Consider the following 21,681-nt stretch of genomic DNA (forward strand, 5'->3'; position numbering starts at 1 on the left):
AAATTCCAGGCGTACCTTCCGCTTGTGCCTTCTCTTGGCGAGCCGGAGTGCCGTTTGACTCGTGAGCACCTTGACCTTCATCTGTGGGTTTTCCAAAAAGTCTTTTAATAGCTTGAACTATATTAATCAATACAATCAGTGACACTTACGTTGCCTCTCCTGCTTCCTCCAGAAGTCTGTGGTTGTGAAGGGGGATGAGGGGGGATCAAACTCAGATATTCATTAAAGCACTTGAATTCAATTGTATTTCTGTAGTGCCAATTTACATTGAATGTTATTCTAAAGGCATTTTTGAATGGAAAAGGAATCTCAACAAAGTGTGGTTTGGCCATCTGAGACTGGCCGATAATATCAAAATGTCGAAAAGAGTTCTGCTTTCTACTGACCTGCTTCCCACGGCATGGACGCTAGGGATAAAAAGATGTATTTTTTTAAAGTTATAAAAATTGTAAAAAAAAAAAAAAAAAAAAAAAGTTCAGTTTGAACTTCATGCTTACCTTTCTGGAAGAACCACATCCCTGTGTGACATTAACAGATGTTAAAATCACAGAAAGCAAAATGTGGATTTTGAATAGATTTTTCCCCAGTATGACATAATTGAAATAGAATATTAACTGGAGTCAATCTGTTGCCATGAAACCTTTATTAACTGTAAAGTGCACCAAAGTTGATGAGTGACAGCGGACAAAGCTAAGTGGGAGAGAGATATTTTTTTTTTTATTTGGTATGAACACCCCACCCCCCAAAAATTCAAAACGGGGCTAATCTTGAGATGCTCATTTAACGGAAAGACCACCTGATGAAATGACGGCGGTGCGAACCCTTAAATATTTCAGCGACTTTTTTCCACAAATTGTCCTCGTCCTACCTGTTCTGCATTTGTGAATGAGCACCAGCACCACCATTCCAGTCAGGAGACAGATGAAGACAGTCAGGCCCGCGTTGACCTTCAGAGTCCCTGCACTCGCTGTTGGAGCAAACACTTTTTTTATTGTATGTTTTGTAGAATAAGACCGAATAACCGAACCTTATATTGCGACAGCTTACCCACGAGGAACGGGTTTTGAGCAGGCGGGCTGGCCTTCATGCTGACTGGATTCTGTAGCTCGCACTTAATCTCGGCTGCGCTTGAAGTGTCCTGAGAGGTGAGCGAAAGAACCAACAGCCCATGAGCACATTTTTAGACCACCGCAAAAAAATATCCAGACTTTTTCATTGACACCTTTTAAGCAAGAGACCAATGATTCTCCCTCTAGTGGTACACAAAACAAGTGTCCATCCATCCATCCATCCATTCTCTACCGCTTATCCGGGTCAGGTCGCGGGGGCAGTAGCTTCAGCAGGGACGCCCAGACTACCCTCTCCCCAGCCACTTCATCCAGCTCTTCCGGGGGGATCCCGAGGCGTTCCCAGGCCAGCCGAAGGATGTAGTCTCTCCAGCGCGTCCTGGGTCGTCCCCGGGGTCTCCTCCCGGTGGGACATGCCCGGAACACCTCACCAGGGAGGCGTCCGGGAGGCATCCGAATCAGATGCCCCAGCCACCTCATCTGGCTCCTCTCAATGCGGAGGAGTAGCGGCTCTACTCTGAGATCCTCCCGGATGACCGAGCTTCTCACCCTATCTCTAAGGGAGAGCCCGGACACCCTGCGGAGGAAACTCATTTCGGCCGCTTGTATCCGGGATCTTGTTCTTTCGGTCACGACCCACAGCTCATGACCATAGGTGAGGGTAGGAACGAAGATCGACCGGTAAATTGAGAGCTTCGCCTTTCGGCTTAGCTCTTTCTTTACCACAACGGACCGATACAAAGTCCGCATCACTGCAGACGCTGCACCGATCCGCCTGTCGATCTCCCGTTCCATTCTTCCCTCACTCGTGAACAAGACCCCAAGATACTTGAATTCCTCCACTTGGGGCAGGATCTCATCCCCGACCTGGAGATGGCATGCCACCCTTTCCCGACTGAGGACCATGGTCTCAGATTTGGAGGTGCTGATTCTCATCCCAGCCGCTTCACACTCTGCTGCGAACTGCTCCAATGAGAGTTGGAGGTCACGGCTTGATGAAGCCAACAGAACCACATCATCTGCAAAAAGCAGAGATGCAATACTGAGGCCACCAAACCGGACCCCCTCTACGCCTCGGCTAGAAATTCTGTCCATAAAAGTTATGAACAGAATCGGCGACAAAGGGCAGCCTTGGCGGAGTCCAACCCTCACCGGGAACGAGTCCGACTTACTGCCGGATATGCGGACCAAACTCTGACTCCGGTCGTACAGGGACCGAACAGCCCGTATCAGGGGGTTCGGTACCCCATACTCCCGAAGCACTCTCCACAGGACTCCCCGAGGGACACGGTCGAACGCCTTCTCCAAGTCCACAAAACACATGTAGACTGGTTGGGCGAACTCCCATGCACCCTCGAGGACCCTGCCGAGGGTGTAGAGCTGGTTCACTGTTCCACGGCCAGGACGAAAACCACACTGCTCCTCCTGAATCTGAGATTCGACTTCCCGACGGACCCTCCTCTCCAGCACCCCTGAATAGACCTTACCAGGGAGGCTGAGCAGTGTGATCCCCCTGTAGTTGGAACACACCCTCCGGTCCCCCTTCCTAAAAAGGGGGACCACCACCCCAGTCTGCCAATCCAGAGGCACTGTCCCCGATGTCCACGCGATGTTGCAGAGGCGTGTCAACCAGGACAGCCCCACAACATCCAGAGCCTTTAGGAACTCCGGGCGAATCTCATCCACCCCCGGGGCCCTGCCACCGAGGAGCTTTTTAACTACCACGGTGACCTCAAACCCAGAGATAGGAGAGCCCGCCTCAGAGAACCCACACTCTGCTTCCCCATGGGAATGCGTGTCGGTGGAATTGAGGAGGTCTTCGAAGTATTCTCCCCACCGACTCACAACGTCCCGAGTCGAGGTCAGCAGCGCCCCATCCCCACTATACACAGTGTTGGTGGTGCACTGCTTTCCTCTCCTGAGACGTCGGATGGTGGACCAGAATTTCCTCGAAGCCGTCCGGAAGTCTTTCTCCATGGCCTCACCGAACTCCTCCCATGCCCGGGTTTTTGCTTCAGCGACCACCAGAGCTGCATTCCGCTTGGCCAGCCGGTACCCATCAGCTGCCTCAACAGTCCCACAGGCCAAAAAGGCCCGATAGGACTCCTTCTTCAGCTTGACGGCATCCCTCACCGTTGGTGTCCACCAACGGGTTCGGGGATTGCCGCCACGACAGGCACCGACCACCTTACGGCCACAGCTCCGGTCGGCCACCTCAGCAATGGAGGCGCGGAACATGGTCCACTCGGACTCGATGTCCCCCGCCTCCCCCGGAACATGAGCAAAGTTCTGTCGGAGGTGGGAGTTGAAACTCCTTCTGACAGGGGATTCTGCCAGACGTTCCCAGCAGACCCTCACAATACGTTTGGGCCTGCCACGTCGGACCGGCATCTTCCCCCACCATCGGAGCCAACTCACCACCAGGTGGTGATCAGTTGACAGCTCCGCCCCTCTCTTCACCCGAGTGTCCAAGACATGCGGCCGCAAGTCCGATGACACGACCACAAAGTCGATCATCGAACTGCGACCTAGGGTGTCCTGGTGCCAAGTGCACGTGTGGACACCCTTATGCTTGAACATGGTGTTCGTTATGGACAATCCGTGACGAGCACAGAAGTCCAATAACAGAACACCGCTTGGGTTCTGATCGGGGGGGCCGTTCCTCCCAATCGCGCCCTTCCAGGTCTCACTGTCATTGCCCACGTGAGCATTGAAGTCCCCCAACAGAACAATGGAGTCCCCAGCGGGAGCGCTCTCCAGCACCCCCTCCAAGGACTCCAAAAAGGGTGGGTACTCTGAACTGCTGTTTGGTGCATAGGCACAAACAACAGTCAGGACCCGTCCCCCCACCCGAAGGCGGAGGGAGGCTACCCTCTCGTCCACCGGGGTGAACCCCAACGTACAGGCGCCGAGCCGGGGGGCAATAAGTATACCCACACCTGCTCGGCGCCTCTCACCATGGGCAACTCCAGACTGGAAGAGAGTCCAACCCCTCTCGAGAGGACTGGTACCAGAGCCCCAGGTGTGTGTGGAGGCGAGTCCGACTATATCGAGTCGGAACTTCTCGACCTCACACACCAGCTCGGGCTCCTTCCCTGCCAGAGAGGTGACATTCCACGTCCCTAGAGCCAGCTTCTGTAGCCGGGGATCGGATCGCCAAGGTCCCCGCCTTCGGCCACCGCCCAGCTCACACTGCACCCGACCCCTATGGCCCCTCCCACAGGTGGTGAGCCCATGGGAAGACAAAACAAAACAAGTGTATTTTTTTTTATTTTCATTTTTTTACTTGGTGTAAAAAGTTGAAGACCTTCTGAATGACGCGCTCCACGGACGAGTTGGGCTCCAAGGAATGGCCGAGCATCCAGGTGTAGGTGACGGGCTCGGCCCCCGTGGTGTTGCCGGCGCACGTCAACGTACAAACCGTCCTCTCAGCATCGCAGGATGTTACCACATCGGGCTCGGGGACGGACACTTGAAGAAACAGAAAGCGTGATGACGACGCCTCGCTCAGTTGTTTCATCTTCTCCCTCCTGTGCTTCGAATTTCTCAATCGCAAAGAACAGGAGGCGCGCGCATTATTTACAGACCGTTCCGACGACACACGTACACCCGGTCGGCAAAAACTCTTGATTTCAAACCGTTACGTCGATTTGGCCGAGGCAGAGTGATTGCAAAAACAGGGTCAATGGCTTGAAGGATGATTGTAGCCTTTTTCTCTACCGCCGTAGTTTGAACGCATGAAGTATCAGTTGAAAAGACGACGCCATGTGCGGTATATTGCTTTCAAGGGAGATGAAACGCTGGCCATAATTTACATTTTCACAAGTAAGTTGATCCATAAATAGACGTGGAGGAAATTCTTGCATAGATTGTTGAAGGACTGCCTGATTACAGTTGTGCCTTGAGATACGAGGCCTGTATGGTGGCAGTGAACGCAACTCACTTGACGACAAGCGGCACTTTGCCAGATAGTGAACAATTTTTTTTTAACATAAAAGAAAAAAAAGGGGCTTCAATGCCACTCCCACTTGAAGTTGACGGTCAAACTAAACACAACAAAGAGAATTGCACGTTGAGCATTTCAAACAACCACATAGCTTTGCCTTGATGCCTGCAAGTTTAAAGATTACAAATAAGGGGAAACGCCATAGGCAGGCTAACGAGTAGCATCTACATAGTGGTGCTATGATACTTTAAACAATACATATTTGAACACAATGGAGATAGACAATATAACGAGATTCACAGGCATATATTATTTATCCTCTGCAAAGAAATACCGCTGCAGATTACTGAGTGACTTACAGTACAGGCACATCTCAATAAATTAGAATGTGGTAGAAAAGTACATTTATTTCAGTACTCCTACATTGTGGAGAATTCTTAAACACGGGACAATACTTTTCAGAGGGCAAATTCCTGCCTGATTTCTACATTTAAAAAAAAAAAAAATTTCATTGTTTCTTGACTGTTTTCTACGCAATAGTCTAGTTTCTCGAGATGGTGAATTTAGGGTTTTCGTTTGCTGCACGCTATAAACATAAAAATGATATATAAAAAAAAAAAAATCAAGTAATATTTCACTCCGAGTGTGTAGTGCATCGCTATAATATGAATTTCCCTTTTTGAATTGAACTACCCATGTTATTATGATTCCCACAAAGTTTCTAGGCAGGACACGCCCCGCTGCAACATGATTGGCTCCTGTGTGGCGCGAAGGGCCAGGCGACGCAGATGAAACGAGATGACCATCCCAAACAAGGATCGCATTTGTACGAAATAAAAGCAAAGAGGTTTGTTATGGTTAGGTTTAGGGCTAGGGTTGGGGTTTAAGGCGGTTTAAGGTTAGTGGGAAAAGGTTAATGCCGCCACACTTAAGTCAGAAACTTCTTTTCCCGTCTGGACGCAGTAGGGCGTGTTCTACACGGACACAACAGCCAATCATAGTGCGGCGGTGCGTGTCCCGGAGCCAGTAATATTGGAGCAGGGTGTGTCCTGCCTGGAAACTATGTGGGAATCCTAATAAGGCACCTGTAGTGGTGAAACTCTTCTTTGATTGCGTTTGCATGACTGTATTATACTGCCACCCGGTGGCCAAGTCACGCACACCAGAAAGAGCCGCAATCGACGTATCGTGATACACAAGTTGTTCGATTCTTTACATTCTATTTAAGTTTACAAGTTTTTGTCATCGTTTTCAGTTCAAGTCAGCAGTGGTTGTTATTTCGCACCACCCAGAAGTACCCTGGCGCTTATTGCGTCGATCCACTTACAGATAACGGCAAGATGAGTCGGAGCGGTGGAGACGAAGTTGATCTCGGGCGTGTACGTGCCACTGTCGCTTGGAGTCAACCCGGTGATGGTCAGCTCCCCGCTCACGTTGTTGAGCGTCACGCGACCTCGAATTGCAAAGAAGCATTCAGCATCCCCGATAACCCTCGGGCGCCTCTTAATTGGATCGCGTACCCTTGAACTGCCGATACGCCTCGACCCCGTCCCAGTCCCCGTCCCACTCGACGGCGATGTGGGGCCCGTGCTTCCACAAGATGCTCGTGAGGGGGGCGGTGCCGACGGGTCCGCCATCGGGCCTGAGGACGACGCCATCACCCACCTTCTTGTAAACTTTGGAGCCTGAAAAGAACGGGAAAGACCGTGACCGACCTCTGCAGGTCTCGACGACACAAGACATTTTTCCAAGGACGGCGCTCTTCCGCCGGCAACGTCGGAGCTCGGCTGCGCTCGATCGTTCGCTCGGTTCCTACTCATTTAACGCGACACCGTACAGAGATTACCATCCAGCTTCTTCATTGCTTATCCCCGACCCTGGCTAATTTCAGGCAAAAGTCGAGGTACATCCCAGATCGGTTGCCAGCCGATCACAGAGCGCATATCCACAACCAACCGATCAATTGAAAGTCTTTAATTCACCGAAGAAGCACGTTAGTTTTGGAACGTGGGAGAAAGTGGGCGTAAGCGCAGGGACCACGTGCAAACTCCACACGGCCGCAGCTGAGATTCGAATCCCGAACCTCTGAACTGCGAGGCAGAAGTGCTCACCACTTGTCCACCGTGCTGCCTTGCCAGGTGCGATGCTATGTCGTTCTTAATCAGAATACACTCAACTTAAAGTTGACTTTCTTTTTTTTGTACAGTCATCAGAGCTAGTTTAGTTGCCACCGTGGCAACTAAACTAGCTCCGCTCAACATGTTGCCTTCCACTTGAAAGTGTCAAAAATAAAACTTGACTCTACCTGTGCAACAAGCGGCCAGAACGACGAGGATCACCAGCAGGCACGCCGGCGGCATCTTTCTTAGCAGCTCGACCATCACAACGCTGCGAACACGCCGGCAGCAGCAACACTGTAAAAACACCGCGGGGAACAATGTTTTGGACGCTCACCTTGTCAGCAACGGACGCTCTCGTAACTATGCGCGGTCATTTGTTTCCGGAAACAGGAAAACGGAGCTGACTTTTCCCACCCTGGGCGCAGGCACTCAAATGCTCCGCCCAAACCGGAAACTTCCCCTGACGCGACGCGTCAAAGTCAAAGTCAAAGAAAAAGGAAATAAATCGCCACAATCCCAAGCCGGCGGACCTCCCGCAATAACGAACACATGATAATAACCTTATCATGCGCGATGTTGTTCATTTTCGGCTGTTCTCTACGGTTCGAGGTGCATTGTGGGTAATGTAGTTGCTTCCACTTACAAGTTACCCTGTTGAAAATGTAACCGGAGTGTAACATTTGGATCCCTTTTCTTCATTTTGAGCGAATGCAACGGGAGCCTTGGATGAGTCCTCGGAAAAAAAACTGGATTACCTTCATTTGACATGAACTGATAGCGAAACACCATGAAATGGAAATAAATAACAGGAAATGTGCTTGCTGCATTATGTGTACAGAACCTGAGAAACATGATATCATGTTGACCTAATGACAAATGTGCACAATTAAGACAATATCGCGTCATACAGATAAGTGAAGGTTCCGCCCAAAAAATTGAAATTGTCCAAAAGCCGAATGTTCTTTTTGGTGTTTAAACGTGTACCTTTGAGTCTAACCTTTTCAAAATCTCAGACAAAATTATAGATTAAAATAGACAAGGTTATATTTGGTTATTATTTGTCATGTTTGAGAGCACGTGACCAGAGAGAGCCAATTCCAACCACCAGCCTCAGAAGGAGGATGTGATATGAAATATATATATTTTTCAAATTTCACAAAAATTATAATGACGGAAATTTCCAAAAGCGACCGTAATTTGACTATCCATTTTCTCCCGGTAATGGAATGGATTACAATTGTTACATTTGGAAATGAAAGGACATAATCTTGTTCCATCCCCAACACTGAGATTGAGGGGAAAGTACACTCAGGCTCACGACAGCGGTGCCCGAGCTTTTTTGAAACAGAGAGCTTCTTCTCGGGTACTGATTCGCGTGAAGGGCCACCACTTGGACACCCATTTCTCAAAGAACGCGTTTGGTGGGGATTTGGACAGCGCCTTGCTCAAGGGCACCGGAAGCGGACGAGCATCTCTCCAACAAGTTGTCGTTGTATTTGGAATTTGTGAGTTATGCTTTCATTAGTTTATGGAATAAAATGCAAATGTCAATGTTCTTCAAGCCTGTAAATGACAAAATCAGAGAAAGCGATCATTTTGCAGTGGGCTTTTATTTTGTTCAAGAGCTGCATTTGCATTATCCATTCCATTTTCCGTAGCGCTTCTCCTCGCGCGGGTCGCGGGCGTGCTGCAGCCCATCCCAGCTACGTTGGGGCGACCGGTTCGGGGTGTACCAGCCAGTCTCAGGGCACATAGAAACAAACAAGCAGTCGCACTCACATTCACACCTACGGGCAATTTAGTCTTCAATCAGCCTACCTATTTGTATGATTAGGATTAGGATTAGGATTATTGTTATTATTTACCTGTATGTATAACAATTTGGGTCAAGAGTGCAACAAAAGCGCCTCATGCATCCCGCGCCGCCTTGGCATCGGGCGTCGGCGTCAGGGGCTCCAGCCGCAGCCACAGGCCGCCCTCCGCCCTCAGCACGAGCTGGGGCAGACGCCGGACCTCCGCGGAGCCCAGTTTGGGGTTCATCCCCGGAGTCAAGCGGAACCTGAGCAGCGTCAGTGACACGACAACCCGGAGCTCTGCCAGCGCAAATTTCTGACCGATGCAGTTTCTGTGAAGGCAAAAACACACGCGTCTCGTCAGCAGCACGAAACCGCTGCCGTGCGATTGAGCTGCGATACGCACGAGGTCGCACCTGGGGCCTGACGAGAAGGGAATAAAAGCGTGGGAAGAGCGGCCCTCTTGGTTGGCTGCTTCAAAACGCAGAGGATCAAACTCCTTTCGGTCAAAACAAGACATTTATTGGCATAATGCAGTGGCAGGCCGAGCATTTGGTACCCGGGGCTTCGAGTGGGCATGGGTACCGGACTTCAGTCACCTCTTACCAATACCGCAACAATCGAGTCGCAAGTTCAGACGCCATCGATACGAGACAAAACGCAATATAACAGCGCACAGCTGTGCCACGTACATGATCTGGAGCAGTTCGGAATCAACATTGATCTAATAACAGGACAAAAACTGGAAAAAGAAATCAAATACATTATTAAATGTATTTTTGTGTGCCGATCTCTATACAGACATGTTTTGCTAGCTGAATTTAGCTTGCTCTGAGCAACCAATCAGATGACTGAAAAAGGCTGATATTAATGTGGGCCAGCTCGCCGGCCCTGCGAGGCAAATCTGAATTCTGATCGGTCAAAGAAACAGTCCCGCTGCTAATGTAGTTCGCATTACATCGTGAAGTTCCCTGGGCAGACGAGATTGACACGGCAACACATAGAAGCCGAAATCCGATTGGACTAAACAGTCCGAAATCCGCAGAGTCGAGAGAAAGGCTACGAAATGAACAGAGTAGACTGTCGGGAATAAATGGATACAATTTCACGGAAGAAATATTAGAATATACTGTATGTAGCTTGTAAATGTAGGCCAGTGCTCCTGATAGTGTTAGAAGTCTAAGTCTAAAGAGTGACAAGAAAAGTGTGTCTTTCATTTCTTACGTGTGGATTTGTCCATACCGCAGGGTTGTGGTGTGTTCCGTAAATGCTGACTAAACAGATGGCACCTGTAGGAGGAGGTTCATGGAAAAATGACTTTCAGACAAGCGGACACCCAGGAATGTTTTGACCTTTGACCTTTCGGCACTGTCCGGTTCCCCGGCAGCGGCATGTCCTGGGTGTACGTCCTCGTCACGGCCTGGACCGGCGAGTGTAACCTCAGTGCCTCCCTGATGCACATGGTGGTGAAAGGAAGCTTGGACAGATCTTCCCTGCGGATGAACGCGTGCGACTCAGTACCGCGGCCACTTTTCAAACACAGTGTGTCCGTGTATTTCCTCACCACTCTATTCGCTGTCCTTCGCGGCCCTTCATAAGCTGCAGCGCCTCCCTCCGACATTTTTCTTGAAAGTGCGCGTGGCGTGCTAAATTAAAAAGCGTCCAGCAAACGGCACTGGCTGTGGTGTCATGACCTGCGAAGGAACGCGGAGCGAGGTCGACGGTGACGTCTCCGTGCGACGCTTGGGAAACGTCAAGTAAAAGCTCCGACACGGCGGTCCGACAGTCTCACCGGCAAACATGAAAGTGTTGGCCTCAGCTTCCACCTCCTCGTCTGTTAAGCCTCGGCCGTCGTCATCCTGAAATGTGAAATGAAAATGTTTTTTATGGAAGTTTTTTATGGAAAAAATCATGTATATTTTTTGAAGAGGCAGTCTTTTTTTTATATACGATAAATGTAGTAAAATGATGTGAGTTGTGTTTTTATACGTGATTTATACTAGCGGGAATGGGCTCCCAGACTCTGTTTATTCTTGCTGTGTCGACTGCAAACTTTTGTGCCGGTTGATCGTCTGTGCCACAACGAAGGAGAAAATTCGACTTTGAAACCTCCCGCTGCTCTTTTGATCTCAAACCCAAAGGTATTCACTCTCCAGCGGGCGTAAATACTTCAACCTCAGTGTTTCAATATGCAATATGGAGTGCAGACTGGATGATTTGTTAACTGTCCCATTGTGCAATCGAGACCTTGGCCAGCAGTATGATGTCCACAAAATCCTTTTTCCTCCCGGGCTCGGAGGTGGAATCAGACGAGGTCTGTCTGAGGCGGGTACGGCGCCTCTGGACCACTTCACTCGTAAAACTGCACGTAGAAAGGTCATAATAGTCATTCTGTCACATGATCAAAGATGAGTCAGCATTATTTGTAGTTGCTCAAAGGCGTGTGTGTTACCTGTGCACGATGTTCAAAGCCCTCTTAAAGCGTTTTCCCTGCGCCGTCTTCCAGTAAATCCAGTCCCAGTGGTGCAAAATGTTTTGGCGCCGTTCTATTATCTGATTGCTCAGCTCCACTATGGCTGACACGTACTCGCTGCTCGACCTGGGGCGAGACGGGATGCGTTGGGTCAAAGGTCAAAGGAAGAAGAACGGCCGACGGACGCATCCTCACTCCTGACAGTTGCTGCTGTAGCTGAAGGCACATTTCAGCAAACTGTCCAACGTCATCAGAGTGACGTGGTCGAACATCTCCAGGGTCGAGTTACCCTCTGCCAACAGACGCCGCCACTTAGCCTGCGTGACACGTGGAGGGGAAGGCGCACACACTTTCTACATGCCAGCTGAAAGTCAAAACAAAATGTCTTCTAACGTGGACAACCCTGCTAAATTTGAATGACTCCAAAATGCATCCAGGATATAAAATGAGGCTTCCAAATTGTGAAAAATCAAGCCGTCCTCCGCGGGCGTGTCCGCTGAATGCGCTGAAACCGCGGCCCCCTCGGCCGTCAGTCAAATACCGCTACTACCGCTCGGGAAAATGGATGCTACTTCATGGATCATTTTTCTTACACCTGCGTGTGATGACATGTTCGAGCCGCAAAAATATACCCGCTTTTAGCCTGCGGTGGAAGGAAAATATCCCACAGGGTTTACTGGCTTCAGGGACCCCCGACGGGAGGGGCCGAAGTTCAACAACAGACTGTGATTGCCTTTGGTCTCACATGCATGGCGTCCGCCGAAGTGTTAAATGTGGCAATGTAGTTCCTCAGTATGTCGAAATGAAAAGCGGGGGTCAGAAGACGCCTCCTGCGGGACCACGCCTCCCCGTTGCTCAGCAACAGACTCTGGCCTGAGAAACAAGAGAATCAAGGTTTGCCTCATATCGCGTTATTGGTAAGCGCACAAGTCCTATCTTATGAAATATTTACCTGCGCTTCTAATCCTCCTGAAGGGCGATCGATGACATATTAATCGGCACTTTTTTGTTTTTAATTATTTTTTTTAACATTTGTAACGTTTTTAAAACATGCTTTGTTTTCAATTGGATGCATTATGCTCATATTAATCCCTCAGAGGGAACTATAACATTACATTCACATTTTCCCAATTTTTTTTAAACCTACGGTATCCTTCGTTATTCACGGAGAAACTCAAAATGTGGTTGTTTGCTTTATGACGGTCCACTAACAAAACTCTATCTGAGGATTAAATACATGTTGTGTGTGTTCCTCTCACAGATAAACCGTCTTCCACGCCTAGCCGTCTTCCTGGCTGTTTTGAAATGTAAAAGCAACTCAGCTTGCAACATGTTGTAATTGCGTCTTCATTTTTTTGACTCACCGAGCCACGGACGGAGATGACCATAGATGAGCTCATCTTTCACCGTGATACTGGCTGCGTAGCGGGAGAAGGAGACATTGTCGCACCGAAAACAAACGCATAAATAAATACATATTGTGAATATGTATGATTTCACCTGGTGCCATTAGCAGAGGTTTGACAAAGTCCGGGTGGAAGAGTCTGACCAGATGATAGAAGGGCCCGAGGAACCAGCTGCAGGAATGTTTGTACGTCTGCACTAACTCATCCACCTGGAGGAGACCTTCCTCTGTGCTCTTCATCTGATACAGAAACAATGAAGGATAAGCGCCATTGGAGAAGTACTTCATCAAGGACGACAGAACAAGTTGACAAATATTGGATTGAACAGCAATTATATGAATGTGCGTGACCTACCTGACCCAGGTGGCCTATGAGCCAAGAGTCTGCATGAGGTTTGCTGAAGCAGGACAGCCTACGAGTCAAACGAGCGTGTTGAAGCAACAGCCCGGCGGTCCAGACCGTTACCAGGGCAACCAGTCCCGCAGCAGCCACTTGTAAGACGTGGCAAAGGGCGGCCCAGCAGAACAGCTGAGAGAGGGCACGCAAGACGAGAGACATCTCGGCACGGGTACGGACGCGGAAACTGTTGATGTGACGCAAACCCAGACTTGTTTTGCCTGCTTTTGCAATTATTTAGACATTTGAACTTCCTCCTCCGCAATCTCATAGAAACACACCCTCCTTTTAATGTTGTGGCTAGTGCGATTCCAATCATTTGTAAATGTCGACATATTGCGAGTGCTTAGCACATCCGCCTCACAGTTCGAAGGTTGGGGGTTCGGTAGTACTTCAGCTTCCTTCCATATTCCAAAAACATGCGTGTTTTGGCGTGTTCATTAGGACGGGACAACGCACCTTCATGAAACACGTCGAGCATAGTTGTTATACGATTAAAGCGTAAAAGCGCTGGATTTGGCACAAGGCCAATTTCCAGCCGTAGTCCCTGAAACATAAAAACGTGACAAATGCAGGCAGTAGCATGGAACGGATTCATGGCGTTTCAATTCATTTCAAAAGCGAAAATCGATTTGGTATACACGAGAAGTCATTTGAGCTCTGTCGTTGAAAGTATTGAACTAGTACGTCAAGGTACCACCGTAATAGCTTCACGCTGACGTAAACAGGCCCAGAGTTCTCACTTCGTAAGTCAATTTGGGACTACATTGACACGAGATGGTCCTTATTTCTGCAAATGTACTTCTTGTGACACTTTTTTTTGGTGGCGTGCGCTGAAATAATTTGCCTTGTCTCAATAAATGTTGGGAAACAACTAAAGTCACTGTACCTGTGCAGTACTGTACTGTACCTGTACTGTATACAAACAACTTGCCATGCCAATAACAAACTGCAGAGGGCAGCATTTGGTCCTGGATGCTTTTAAGTGCGTCAACTACAAGAAATAAAAAAAAAAAAAAAAAGAAGAAGAAGAAGAAAAACAAAACAAAACAAAAAAACCCCCGCTGATTAGCGCTCTGTTACACCTGGCCACAGTTGAGACATGGTGGTGGAAAAAGTCACTGTAAAAGTCCTTCTTTGACCTCTACACGCAGCCGCAAATGACACCCAAACGAAGACATTTATAGATGTAATGGTCGTAGCTGTTCAAGTCAGGTGAGTTTGGGCTCCACAGCTTTGGGGAACATAAGCATAATAAAATCACTTGTTAGCCAATTAGCTAGCTAGTCAGCTACTTTTCATTTCAGATCGACACTTTCGTCAAGCATCGTTTCGCGTTGTATTATGTAATGAATAATTTTAAAAAAAATAGCCCTGGGTCAATGTTCGTTTGGCAGTGTTTGTTATGTGATGGAGCAGATTTTTTATGAAGTCTTTTGGCATATTAATGTGTCGCATGCTCATAAAAATGCCCCCACAAATATGGCTCCAGTATTGTCATGACCAAACAGAAACAGTAAGTACAAGTCTTATCTGTACTGTATACCTGTAAGATGGACTACTGATATAAAGGGTTATTTGATTTAGCACGAACAGCATTTGTTTTGCTGGCTCGTCATTCATAATCTCCTTGCAATGCTACAGGGTTCACTCTGGATATGACGGAGATGGTTGACGGCTACAACAGGAGGGCCGCCGGCCCGGAGCAAACGCTCATGGCGACAGAATCCTCTTGCGGTGATTGTCAGACCCAGATAAGAGGTGGTGAGGTGGGCCATCACGTTGGGGTGCAGGTGACCCCCTTTGATTGGTACGAGGAATTCTTCTGCAGCAGTCACACTTCCGTCCGTCTGCTCAGTGCCCTCGCGACCTCATCTGGGCAGCGCAGTGATGTGGTGAAACAAGGTTACCTGGGCAAGCTCGAGCGGAGTCACAGACGATATTTTGTCCTCAGAGCAGGAAGTCACACCGGGCCGAGTCGACTTGAGTGGTACAAGTCAGAGGAGAAGTTTGCAGCAATGGAGAAGTCGTCTGGAAAAACTACGCTATTTGGGCCGAGCAAGCAAGGGTTGGTACTTTTTTTTTTTTTTTTTTTTAAAGGCAAGTTTATTTGTGCACCACCATTCATACACAAAGCAAATCTTCAGTGCTCGTTCAGTAGTTCTCCAACTTTTTACACCGTGGACCACCCCAAAACTAATTAAAACTCTCCAAGTAGACTACCACGATAATGACCAGCATTAAAATACGGGAGCATAGTAGGCCTAAATATTTATTAAAGAAAAACACATGCCCAATAAATAAATAATAGAATAATCCAAGTCTAAAAGGTAGAGTACTACAAGATATGTGGAAAAAAAATTGACTAAACCGTTTTTATTTTAAAAAAAATGTTGCACAAAAAAGTAAATAAATTGTACCTTAATAGAAATTCAAGAACTGTTTGTTCTTAAAGATTAAATGCAATTGTATTGAACTGAAGTTAAAGAAACAGAACTGTACTTGGGCAGTGATTCATTCACTTACCACTAGAGCAGGTGTGCCCAAACTTTTTGGCTCAGGGGCCACATTGCTGTAAAACAATTGTCATGCGGGCCAGCATTAATTTTACATGCTACTGACGAGGGGAATGCTTTTTTGTATTTTTATTTTACTTTGTTTTACTATGCTGTCTGCTGCTAGGTAGATCTTATAACTGCCTGGCCTGGATAAATTAAGGTTAAAATAAACATTAATGAAATGCAAAATAAAGTATTTTTATGAAATTTGACTCAAACTCAAACTTTATTCATCAGAATCAACAAACATGTTTGCATTAATGTGAAGGGTGATACTGAGATCTCGACTGCAGTAAATGGGGCAGGTCTGGCTCAAAAGCGGTGGTTTTAATGCGCAAGATGTCACGCAGGTGGGAGTCACTTAGTCTTGTCCTCACGCGGTTCTTATTCATCTTCATGACTGAGAATGTCTTCTCACATAAGTATGTCGAGCCAAGCATGCTCAACATTTTATTAGCAAATGTACGAATCTCTTGGAACCTGTCTTTATCCAGTTGCTGGTAAAAGTTGACGAGGGAGTTGTTGGTACCGGCTGCGACACTCCGTGTCACACTGCAGCTCAATGAGCTCCAACTGCAGGTGGGCTGGAACGTCACTGAGATCCATGGAAACGGGAGAAGAAAAAAGCGTGATCTCCTTTTCAATAGTTGCAAAATCCCTGAAACGCTGTTGAAACTCCTCAGTCAGAGATGAGATGTTTGCGGCATACCTCCTCATTTGCGCACTGATATTGTGCGCTGGAAAACGGGTCATTATTTCTTGCAGAGATTGAACACAGCCACAGCCACAGTCTCTTGGCAAATTAGGCAGACGCAGTTGTTTCTAAACTCAGTGAAAAAATATTCAGACTTCCATTTGTCCTGCAAACGTCGGCCTTCGCTATCAACTTTCCTTTTCTTACTTCCAGTTGCCATTTTAGAAATGGGCAAAAAACAGATCATGCGCACAACGGCCCCGCGAGAGTTCAGCCACAAGTTTACTGCCATCCTGTGGTGAAATATAAAATTGCGCGTGTATTTTGTACTGCCGGGCCACATATTGGTTTTAAGACAGGCTTCGGGCCAGTGGAAATATGAACACGGGCCGGATTTGGCCCGGGGGCCAGACTTTGGGCATGTCTGCACTAGAGGGATCCAGCGTACCACACTTTGAGAATCACTGTGCTCGTTATTGTTCATTTGCAATGATAATGGTACAATTTTGCCTTTTGAAAAGTCAAATGAGTTCCTCTTTCCCAGGGTGATTTTCCTAAGGTGCTGCATTGGAGTGGGCTGCCTGGGTAGTTCCAGGAAAGGCCTCACGGTGGCACTCTATGCTCAGGACCAGACGATGGTGCTGGTGGCGGAGGACCAGAGGGATCAAGAAGCGTGGTACCTGTCCATCAAGAAAATGATGGAGGAGCGCAGTGATGAAGATCAAGCGTGTGATGATGAGGACGACGGGTATTGCACGCTGCCACCCGCGGCCTTCTTTAAAGAGGTTGGATAAGCTCGTTGTCACTTTTATACAGCGGAACGTCCAGTCCAAGACCGCGCAAACCCTTTTGAAACTGAGAGATACTTCCGGGGTACAGATAATAGTGAAGTGCTACCGGTTTGAAACACGCTTCTGAAATGACACGCTTGCTCAAATTACCCACTAACACACATTCATACACCAATGGGCGACTGCTGCCATGCAAGCCGCTGCCAGGGCCACTGGGGGCAAATTAGGGTTCGGCGTCTTCAACATGCAGACAGTCGTAGCCGGGATTCGAACCGGTTACCCTTCGCTCACTGGACGACCTGCTCTACCCACTAAACCACAGCCGCCCGAGATAAAAAGCAATATGCAACACTTTATTTCTGTAAAGCTTGACGTTTTTACATTTTCAAATGAGCAGTAAGTTCTTCCAAGGAAAGAAAAATATCACATCACTGGTGAGCTGTTTCTAAGTAGGCCTGGGGGCTACTCATTAGGTCCTGGGGGGTGGGGCAACCTGGTGACAGCGGGCACCTTGTTAGTGACCCTTGTTCTAGTCCAGGGGTGGGCAAACCTTTGTGCTCAAGGGCCACGTTTGATTTTTAAAATGGAAAACAGATGGGTAATGTCCTTTTTTCTTTTTTTTTTCTTTTTTTTTTTAAGATGAGCTTAAATGTATACAGTACTGCATGTAAAATTGTGCATTTTAATACAGGTACAATTCTTGTTTAAAAGAAAAAAAAATTGTTGTTTAAAAAACAAATTAAGCAATTATCTAGTGCAATAGTTTATTTTACTATATTGTATTTACAATTATTTAATCAAATGCAAAAACTAGAATTTATTTTCAATAAATTCACTATTTAATAAAGTGGAAAAATGCAAAATGTATAAGTTTTTACTCTGTGTAATTTGCAATACATTTACCAATTTAATAAAATGAAAAATGTTTAAATTAACTTGTGAAATAGTTAACTGTTTATCAGTTTTCGACAAATTAACCAATTATTTAATGCAATTAGTGTATAAAAATAAAGACAAATATTCCAGGATTCTCCATGATGTAAATGTTTGGTGGGCCGGACTAAAGAATGGAGTCGGCCGTTTGTGGCCTTTGGATCATACTTTGCCCACCCCGGCTTCACGTTAGTTTGGATTTAAAAAAATAAATAAATAAAATCAAATAAGACATAATGGTTTTGTTCTTCGGCTTGGAGGGGAACTGCAGTACATTTTCAAAACTGAGCGCGTGGGTTGCGCTCGAGTATAAAGGCAAACTGCGTCAGCGCGGACGGCGAGTATAAAGAAGCCTTTTGTCTTAGCTGTTTCACCTCTCATGCGAGCAGGCTTCATCAGTTCATCCAACAAGGCTTAGTTAGGACGCACAAGCCAGTGTTTGTGTGGAAAACTCAACTATTTATGCTCCAACTTAGAGGCGTGCACCACATCATTCTTTTGTAACGCAAAAATGGGGGGAGCCGTTGAGTACCCCGGCCGAGAGGCCATTGTCCGTCCACCAGAGTCGTTTGGTGGAAACTTCCTCATTGATATTTTCATTCAGTTATAAAGCGGTCATGGAGTTACCTACCTTGTCTCCTTGACTGTAAGGTAACTCTACGACCATTTTGAGAATATAAAAAAAGGCATGTTTTAAAGCACCATTTTCAAATGCCTATAGAAGTGTGAAAATATGAAAATCTCCCATGTACATTTTGCTCAAGGTTTGGCCTGTGTCAGTGAAGGCTGGTCTCGGCTTGGGCCGCTCAAAGACTTTGGCAGGTGAGCTCCGCCTCTGCCTCACCGCGACCTCGCTCATCCTGATCCCAGTGGGCGCGTGCCCCGATTTGCCCTCCGTTACGATTCCTTTGCCGGGCATCCGTCGTTTTGGCCACTTGGACGGCTCCTTTTTTCTGGAGCTCGGCCGGACGGCGCCGATCGGCCCCGGGGAGATCTGGTTTGAAGCGAGAGACCAAGGTGGTAACGAGCTATGCGGCGTGTTGGCGTTTGGCCACTTGCTGCTTCAGTGCAAGTGACCCCGCTTCCTCCTCCTCTGATTTGACAGCACAGCACATTCACGAAGTGGTTCGGGACACGGTGCGTGCGCTGCGGGCACTCCCGGATTTCAGCCGGTCCCCGACCTCCAACCACAATCAGCTCCTGGCCCCCAAACGCTGCAGACCCAAATACAGGTACATCGCAATCAATTAGAACAGTGGCAAAAGCTTCATTTAGTTAAGTAGTTCAATTCAAAAAGTGAAACTGATGCACACACTGAGTGAAATATTATTTTTTTTAATATGTACTGTCTTTATAATAATTATAGCTTACAGCAGATGAAAAGCAAAAATGTTTAATACAGAAAATGAGCAGGAATCGCCCCCTCATGTTTAATGAAACTATATAACGTATGAGTACGGAAATAAATGGACTTGTTTACTGTATTCTAATTTATTGAGGTGTACCTGTACAGACAGAAGAAAAACCCTGACGTCCAGACGCCGTGCCAAGAAGCCAACGCAACAGAACCTCAGTCTCCGCTCAGCCTACGTAGCCTCGCCTCGCCTGAGCACGACCGCTACATGGACATGAGCAAGCGGCCCGGAGGTGACGGATGCTCTATGGGGGGTGAGGCGGAGGGCGTCGGTTACGTGATGATGTCACCGCAGGTCAGCCGCACCTCTTGTGCGCTGCCTCAAGATGCTTATGTTGCCATGTCAAGTCCACAAAAACAAGACCGGCCAGCCTCCGTTTCCCCTGGGAGAGGAGTCAACAGGTACATTTAAAGTTGGCTACCGCAGCCCCTCCAGGACAATGTCGCCAACGCGACAAATCATGCAAATGCGACCGATTCCGGCGAATTAGGCGCAAGCTTGCGGTTTCATCCAATCGCTGCAACATGTCTGCGAATTGGACCAATCATTGCTTTCCCTGTGTTCCTTAAATTATACAATAAATGGGGAAAAATTTATATATGCTAGTGTTTTAAATTTCACTTACAATAGGTTTTGCAAACAAACTGGTAAATTATTTTTATTTTTTTACCATTTTGTTCAATAATTAGTAATTAACCAAATAAAAATTCATGTAGTTTATTTTGTTCTGGTAATAAACAGATTAACAAATCAGCATTAATCAAAACATTTTTAAATTGCTGCTGCGAAATCAGACTTTTTATGGCAACTATTTATTAAAAAAATAAAAAAGCCCACGAAATCCTGGAGGGACGTACTACCTCGTACATTGACAATGATTTGGCCAGCCCTTTATTTTATTTCCATTTGATCTACTTTTCTTTTGTGGTTCTGACAGATGTTCTCCTCATCAAGCCACCGACGGGTCACGGCGTACTTCGAGTTACGACGGACGACTGCCGCTGCCGTTTGGGTTCCCTTGGTCTCCCAAAGAACGTACAGATCCTCCCGGACCGATGACTCCCTTTGTCCAATCTAGTCGCCTCCAAGCAGGAGATCGGCTCGCTGTTCGATCTCGACTCTCCTCGTGTCTGCCGTCATGTCTGCAAGCTTACGACTGATCAAGAACACTGGTTTGTAAGCGTTGTCAATGTGGGCTGATCCGGCATGTTTTAATGCCGGTGCAGACGTGAGATGTCGGACCCTAAACGTGAAGACGGTCACGTTTCACTTATTGCTTGCACAAGAGTGCAAAGCAATTTCTCACCACCAGGATGTGGCTTTCACTGAAAGATGTTTCACGGTTCATGTTCCACTGTTGTATGAATGAATAAAAGTCACTTGAATGCAACCTGTTGTACACATTCTGTGACATTTGTTTGGTGGTGTGCTGTCTTTGTGATGTAACTTGCCTCCAAAGCTGGGAAACACTGAACTACACCAACCACTTCAAAACGGAAAACAATTGCTGCAACGGGTAACATTTTAAAGTGTATTGTAATGAGGAAGGGGGACGTATTTTTATGGGTACCCTTTTTGGCGGTAATGGAACGATTAATTTTTTTTCCTTTGGTGTCACATGTAATGGTGTTTTTAACGGGAATGAACAAGTGGAACGGCTTAGCCTTTGCAATGAGCGTTATCAGTTTCTGATTCATTTTTTTTCCCCATCACATGACAAAAGGTTAATTTCTGTACAATTGTATCTTCAAATGTTATTACTTGACAATAACTGGTCCAGGCTATGCTAGCATATGATAGTGTTTTACCTGAAAACGTTTCAATATGATTCATCAGAATTTTGAGTTTAAGTGAATTTTTTTATTGGGCTTGATTTTTATTTTTTTTTGGTCTGCTTTAAGTCAAATTTAAACCCAGCAACTATGATGTAAACCATGGAGTAACAACTCCTGGGCTTTATATGCCTGGGATGGTTAGTTCATGAATCATCTGAATTGATGATTCAAAACGTTCTACTGAATCACTAGTCAGAGGTCTGTATTAACACCGAGTCACATTTTGAGTCAACCGGATCACTTTACAGACAACA

At 47.0% G+C, this 21,681-nt stretch overlaps 2 protein-coding genes across 6 annotated transcripts; one reads left to right on the plus strand and one right to left on the minus strand.

The window, feature by feature from the left end:
* Positions 1 to 8,724: 8,724 nt before the first annotated feature.
* LOC133479182 (cytochrome P450 4F3) lies at positions 8,725 to 13,382 on the minus strand. 4 transcript variants are annotated; one of them, XM_061776079.1, is made up of 14 exons: positions 13,160 to 13,382; positions 12,900 to 13,044; positions 12,764 to 12,817; positions 12,145 to 12,272; positions 11,595 to 11,716; positions 11,379 to 11,525; positions 11,174 to 11,288; positions 10,719 to 10,785; positions 10,491 to 10,620; positions 10,286 to 10,419; positions 10,151 to 10,215; positions 9,343 to 9,425; positions 8,999 to 9,258; positions 8,725 to 8,874 (listed from the first exon to the last, which is right to left on the minus strand). In XM_061776079.1, exons 1-13 carry the CDS (start codon positions 13,361 to 13,363, stop codon positions 9,042 to 9,044), a joined length of 1,611 nt encoding a protein of 536 aa, XP_061632063.1. In that variant the 5' UTR covers positions 13,364 to 13,382; the 3' UTR covers positions 8,725 to 8,874; positions 8,999 to 9,041. The 4 variants fall into 4 exon arrangements, with proteins under 4 accessions (XP_061632063.1, XP_061631976.1, XP_061631803.1 ...); XM_061775992.1 differs by having other exon boundaries at positions 8,725 to 8,920; XM_061775819.1 differs by lacking the exon at positions 9,343 to 9,425 and having other exon boundaries at positions 8,725 to 8,920.
* LOC133479338 (insulin receptor substrate 1-like) lies at positions 13,245 to 20,982 on the plus strand. Of its 2 annotated transcripts, none has more exons than XM_061776301.1 (7): positions 13,245 to 13,373; positions 14,846 to 15,269; positions 16,998 to 17,238; positions 18,942 to 19,194; positions 19,283 to 19,409; positions 19,691 to 19,993; positions 20,530 to 20,982. In XM_061776301.1, the coding sequence occupies exons 2-7, from the start codon at positions 14,860 to 14,862 to the stop codon at positions 20,750 to 20,752; spliced, it is 1,557 nt and encodes a 518-aa protein (XP_061632285.1). In that variant the 5' UTR covers positions 13,245 to 13,373; positions 14,846 to 14,859; the 3' UTR covers positions 20,753 to 20,982. The 2 variants fall into 2 exon arrangements, with proteins under 2 accessions (XP_061632285.1, XP_061632196.1); XM_061776212.1 differs by lacking the exon at positions 13,245 to 13,373 and adding an exon at positions 14,222 to 14,416.
* Positions 20,983 to 21,681: the final 699 nt, after the last annotated feature.

This window comes from Phyllopteryx taeniolatus, chromosome 1 (genome assembly GCF_024500385.1).
Source record: "Phyllopteryx taeniolatus isolate TA_2022b chromosome 1, UOR_Ptae_1.2, whole genome shotgun sequence".
NCBI classification, from domain to species: Eukaryota; Metazoa; Chordata; class Actinopteri; order Syngnathiformes; family Syngnathidae; genus Phyllopteryx; species Phyllopteryx taeniolatus.